The 6229-nt window shown below is 46.4% G+C and overlaps 1 protein-coding gene across 1 annotated transcript; it reads right to left on the reverse strand.

Annotated features, from left to right (window-relative positions):
• Positions 1-206: 206 nt before the first annotated feature.
• Positions 207-5235, reverse strand: LOC108779166 (uncharacterized). Its single transcript, XM_018546533.1, has 3 exons — positions 1884-5235; positions 1190-1827; positions 207-1073 (listed from the first exon to the last, which is right to left on the reverse strand). Exons 1-3 carry the CDS (start codon positions 5233-5235, stop codon positions 207-209), a joined length of 4857 nt encoding a protein of 1618 aa, XP_018402035.1.
• Between the last annotated feature and the right edge of the window lie 994 nt (positions 5236-6229).

The raw sequence follows: 6229 nt of genomic DNA on the forward strand, positions 1-6229 counted from the left end.
TGTGCTTAACCTAAGTTGAGTATAATAACATGATAAAGTTGTACGCGAAAAACAGAACATATTTGATGTCTAGCGTTTATCGCTGGAGTCATCTATAGGTAATATCGCTATTCTAGTTAACGGTCTTGTAAGAATGCCCTTTGCTGTTTTTATCTCAGCGGTTCTTACAACGCCGTCTGTGCCTGGATGAACGCCTTGTACGCGCCCTAACAGCCAATGCAGAGGGTGTAACCCCTGCTGTTTAGTAATACGACTTGACCGATCTTTAATTGATCCCCATTGCTAATCTTCCATTTGGAACGCGCTTGTAAGGTGTGAAGGTATTCTGAACTCCACCGTCGCCAGAAATGTTGCCTTAATTGTTCTATGCGTTGCCAACGAACGAGCCTATTTTCGCTTATGTCGCTCAAATCGTGGCAAGGAAAACTGTCTACGGTAGTGCCGATTAAAAAATGTCCGGGGCTCAAATAAGCGAGGTCATTGGGGTCTTCGCTCAATGGAGCGATGAGCCGTGAATTTAGTATCGCTTCTATATCGCATAAAATAGTCTGCATCTCTTTGAAGATTAGATGAGCATTACCGATTATACGATATAAATGGAATTTTGCCGATTTTATCGCGGCTTCCCAGAGTCCTCCACAATGTGGAGCGTTGGGTGGTATAAAGTTCCATGTTATTCGCTGTTCGCGCAAAAATAACTGGATTTCATTTTGTATGCACTCCCTTTCAAGAAAATTAGAGACTTCGCGCAAACGATGACGGGAACCTACGAAAGTAGTGCCATTGTCTGACCACATGTGGGAAGGCTTTCCTCTGCGCGATATAAACCTTTTGAAGGCTGCTAAAAACGTGTCGGTGGTTAAATCACTGACTAGTTCTATGTGTACCGCTTTGGTAGCGAAGCATACGAACATGGCGATGTATGCTTTGTGAGTATGCGCGTTTCTGTGTTTTCCTTCTCGCAGAGTTAACGGACCGGCGTAATCCACGCCGCAATACGAGAATGGTCGGGAAACAGTGATGCGACTAGGAGGTAAGGAGCTCATAATGGTTTCTGAATGAACAGGCTTAACCTTGAAACATTTAACGCACCTTAAAATGATTTTTCGCATTAGAGATCGCAATGATAAAGGCCAAAATTGCTGTCGGACGGCGGCCATCGTTGGGTGCCGGCATGTAAGCTACGTACATGCGCTTGCGTGATGATTCGTCTTGATAGCTCGTGATTTTTCGGCAGCAGCACCGGGTGACGCGCGTCTTGTGTTAGATTTGAATGCCTTAATCGACCTCCAACTTTAATTAATCCATCGTCGAGGAATGGATTGAGTGTCAAAATCCCACTGGATGTACTGAGGCTCTTGTTGCTGCTCAAGGCCTTGTACTCCTCGGGAAATGAAAGCTGTTGCACAACCTTGCACATCAGTTGCAATGCTGACGCGGTTTCTTCGTGGGAGACAAAATGTGTTGTAATGCCCGCAGGTCTTCGTAAGAACCTCAAGCAATATGCCACAACACGACAGGCTCTGTCAATGTTTGAATGATTGTTGAGTATGTCTTCTATGACACTGGTGTCAACGACTGTAATGTTAACGTATATTTTTCGAAGTTCGGAGGTGTCCTCCTGACGTAGAAATTGATTGGTAGGCCAGAAATTCTCATTGTGTTGCAGAAAGTCGGGACCCTTCCACCAAGTGGTTGCATGAATTAAGTCGCTTGGATTTGAACCTCGTGAAAGTAAGTCGGCTGGATTTTGACCGGACGGTACGTGTCGCCAATCCGTCGCTTGAGTCAACCGTTGAATTTCTCCTATATGGTTTGCAACGAAAACTGAAAACATGCGTGATTCTGAGGATATCCAACTCAATGTAATTGTTGAATCCGACCATAGAACACCTTGATGTCAGACGTATCTATTGACAATCGAACCTTGTCCATCAGCCGTGCCAGTAGAAGCGCTGCAGATAGTTCCAACCTTGGCAATGATACAGCCTTCAACGGCGCAATCCTTGATTTGAAGCAAAGAAGTTCTGAACGATACTTGTTCGCATCGAGCTCAGTCCGTATGTACACGCAGGCTCCATATGCATTTTGACTGGCATCACAGAAGCCATGTATTTGTATATGTCGACGTTCAATGCTGTATTTGACGCGTCTGGGAATTGCTAGTCGGTTGAGCTCCGTCAACTGCGACTTGAAGGTAATCCATCGTGCGTGTAAGTTCTGAGGAACTGACTCGTCCCAATCGATGCCTGCTCGCCAGAGATCTTGTAGTATCAACTTGGCGATGACGATGATTGGACCAAGTAAGCCTAACGGATCGTATAATTTGGAAACGTCCGATAGAATTTTCCGTTTTGAAATTGCGTCATGTGACATGACCGGGTCGTATGAAAAATGTAGCGTGTCTGTGTTGGCGTTCCATTTGATCCCCAAGATGTGGGCGCTTTCGTCGTCGTCGATGACAACGGGTTTGTCATTTTTATTGAGTGTTGCCTCCAGCAATTCCGGGGTGTTGGAAGCCCATTTTCCAAGCTCAAATGCGCCTAGCCTTAATAGTTCGATCGTTTCATCTCGAAGAGTCTCCGCTTCTTGGACGGTGTTTGCACCGGTTAGTAGATCGTCGACGTAGAAGTCGCGCCTTATACACGCTGATCCAATGGGAAACGTGGATGAGTGATGATCGGCTAGATGTTTGATGCACCTGGTTGTGAGAAAAGAAGCCGATGACGTGCCATAGGTCACTGTCATCAGTTCGTATGTTTTGATGTCAGCCTTGGAGTCGCTGCGCCACAAAATTCTTTGAAGAGATGTTTGCGAAGGGTGTATGAGCACCTGTCGGTACATTTTTATGATGTCTGCGATCAAAGCGTGAACGAAGGTGCGGAATCGCATCACGATTGACATCAAATCTTGCTGCACCACTGGGCCGACTCTCAAAACGTCGTTTAATGATAATCCTGTGTCGCTCTTACTTGAAGCGTCGAAAACGACACGAATCTTGGATGATTGTTTAGCGCCTTTGAAGACGCCATGATGAGGCAAGTAGAAAGATGCTGTATCCTCAAGTGGAGACACGCTGACTTCCTTCATGTGTCCTAGCTTTAAATATTCGTCCATGAAGTGGACATATTGGTCCCTTAAGTTGGGATCTCGTATGAACCGACGCTCTGTTCCTTGTAAGCGTCGTAATGCGATGTCCCTTGTGCTGCCAAGGTTACCGATTAATTCTTCCTTGATTGGAAGTTTTACTATGTATCTGCCCTGTTCGTTCTGGTCCACGTTAGCTTCGAAATGCTCCTCGCAGTAAGCATCGTCCTTGTTGTTTACGACTTGATTGTCGAGATGTTCAATTTGCCAGAACCGTGTTAGTTGATCGTGCAGTTGAGCATTGGATATGACTGTGGTGAATGCTCGCACGTTTTCTGCAGGCGCCGCTGTGATGCTGCGACGTCCAGCCAGAATCCATCCTAGTCTCGTTTTTTGTAGAGTTGGATGGCTGTGAGTGGCCTCGATTTGTCCTATGCAAAGTAGCTCCCAAAATATTTCTGCTCCGATCAAAATGTCGACCTTGGAGGAAACGTTGAAATGGGGGTCCGCTAGCTTGAGGTTTCGAGGAATGTTGTAGTCTCCACGCCTTGAAGTAGTCAGTGGAAGCTTCTCGGTTATCCGCTCTGTTACTATGCAGTCTATCGTCCTACAATAAGAATTTAATCTGGATTGCAGTGTTACCTTGGTTGCCATTGTAGCATTTGATGAGGTACTGTTGACACCAGATATTGTGACGTTTAGCGGGCGTAGTGGTAAACCAAGAGTTGCGGCGAGTTGTCTAGAAATGAAACTTGCTTGAGATCCTGAATCTAGTAAAGCTCGACATGAATGTGATGTGCCATCGGAGGCTATGACATTGACCACAGCTGTGGAAAGCATTATGTGATCTTTGCCTTGAATGTTCGACGAATGTGTCGTCACGGCTGTCGTGGAATTTTGTATGCTTGATTCCCCTGTGCCGGAAGTGCCGGAGTGATCCTCCGCCGAGCTGGTGCTCGTATGCAACAACGTATTGTGTTTGATATTGCAAATTTTGCAACCTCTAGATGTGCATTTGTCCAATGAATGCATCGGAGAGCGGAGACAGTTGACGCATAGTTTGCGATTGCGTACCTCTACCGCCCGTTGCTTGATTGGCAGTGCCAAAAACTCCTTGCAATAATACATGGGATGCTCGCCCTTGCAATAGTTGCACTTGGATTTGACTGTTGCTGCACATGTAGATTGTCGTTTTGCGTTGGTTTGTGAATTTTTGTTGGTGTCCTTGGAAGCGAGACTGACCTTGTTTGTGGTCTCTAACACCAAACAATGTTGAGAAATAAAATCGTTAAATTGTTTAAATGTGGGAGTTTCAGTACCTGTTAAAGAGGACTGCCATTCTCGTAATGTGCGTGGATCGAATTTTGAGGTTAGAATGTATACTAACAGATCGTCCCAGTGCGCCGTGGGACATTTAAGTGCCTTGAGGGCTTGAACATGTCGGATTGCCCCGTCCGCGATTCGACGCAGCTCGGTTGAATCTTCCTTGGTGAGCGAGGGTAAATCTAATATTGCTTTAATGTGCGTGTGAACGATCATTCGTTTGTTATCATAACGTTCCTTTAAAATATCCCATGCTATTTGATAATTTGCGGCGGAAATTTCTAATGCACTGATTACGCCACTCGCGTCACCGGTAAGTGTAGACTTTAAGTATTGTAACTTTTGTACGTCACTGATTGACGCGTTTGAATGTATAATTGAATTAAATGAATCGTAGAATGGAAACCATTCATCGTATTTGCCGGAAAACGTTGGAAGATTCAACTTGGGCAATCTAACACTGGAATGATTTTCCGATCGATTGAATGCGCTCGACGTAGACGGTGAATACGGTTGTGTCGGTTGCGCCCGCGGAGCTGATAATGGATTAAGAAGTTCGCGAATCTTTGCGCAAAGCGAATAATACGCTTCCTCGAAGCCGATCCGGTCATTGCCCTCATTTTCGTCAAGCAATTCTATCTCCGCTTGTATTGCGTTGTATTGTGACCAATATTCGTCTAACTTGATTCTACGTTCCTCAAGCTGAGCAGCAATAGCCGGAGTGGCAAAAGAAATCGCGTCGATATATGTGTGAATCCGCGTGCACGCGCCTTTAACGATCGCTCTATGTTTTTTGAGCACACTGATATCTTGCGCAGACGTCATCGCGAGCTAACCTGCTTGAAACAGACGTAACAAGGAACTTCGTCGGCACTACCGCGAACAGTTTTCCTTACCGGTACTGCGCAGCCGCGCTTTTGTTGACGACTTCCGGTGGCGACCTCCTCGTGGAAGCGGCCTTGAATGTGCTGTCCTCGGCGTGCCTCTGAATGATGGTGGCAGCTGACGATGAGAATGCAGCTCGTGGTCCGTAGCTCTGACACCTTGAGGTTATGAGCCGCGCTCGAGCGTTGAGATGAGTAGAGGATGGCGGGGGGTTTCGTCCCTCAGAGACGGAATGCCTTCCCCTCGCACGAAGTTCCGCCGTTGTCGACGGGATTCCTTCCTGCTTCCCCTTGGATGAAGTTCCGCCGTTGTCGGCGGGATACCTTCCTTCCTTCGACGTGGAATCCTTGCTCGTGGATGGCGGGATACCTTCCTTCCTTGGCGATGGAAGTTCCGCTTATTGATGGTTGTATCTCCAGTGAACGCGGATGACTTAGAGTATCCGGCTCGAAGGACCAAAAACACGGTGTATAACAAACGGCGAATGCCGCCACGAGCATGTGCCCGTCACACGTTCCACCGGAGTAATCCTGATCGGTAGCGATGCGGTCGAGACAAGTAAGTTGGCTTTCTCTTATTTCTAATTAACTTTGTGACCGTACACCGGGATACAAAAATGCGTTGTTATGCGAAGGAAGTCACACGTCGAATTGCTCTCGAATATTCTCGTTGTTTTGTAGCGGAAAAGCGAACTCGTGCTCCCCCTGTGCGTACACGAGAGCTCTGTACGCCCTCTCCAATGATACGTGTCGCGCCGAAAGCAATTAGGCATGCGATCATGACGCGAGACCGTGCATGCCGCGAATACAATCCTCGCGGACGGTGACTGATATATGAAATGAATGATGAACGTTTGAATAATTATTATACAATTCTTGTCTTGTCTTGTCTCGAAATCAAGACGATATCAAGACAATATTGATTTAATAAATTT

This window comes from Cyphomyrmex costatus, unplaced genomic scaffold (genome assembly GCF_001594065.2).
Source record: "Cyphomyrmex costatus isolate MS0001 unplaced genomic scaffold, Ccosl1.0 scaffold558, whole genome shotgun sequence".
NCBI classification, from domain to species: Eukaryota; Metazoa; Arthropoda; class Insecta; order Hymenoptera; family Formicidae; genus Cyphomyrmex; species Cyphomyrmex costatus.

Coding starts and splice junctions, on each gene's coding strand:
- LOC108779166 (XM_018546533.1), bottom strand. CDS start 5,235: ATGACGTCTGCGCAAGATATCAGTGTGCTCAAAAAACATAGAGCGATC. Junction 1,828..1,883: donor TGACATCAAGGTGTTCTATG/GTCGGATTCAAC, acceptor GCATGTTTTCAG/TTTTCGTTGCAAACCATATA. Junction 1,074..1,189: donor GAATCATCACGCAAGCGCAT/GTACGTAGCTTA, acceptor AAATGTTTCAAG/GTTAAGCCTGTTCATTCAGA.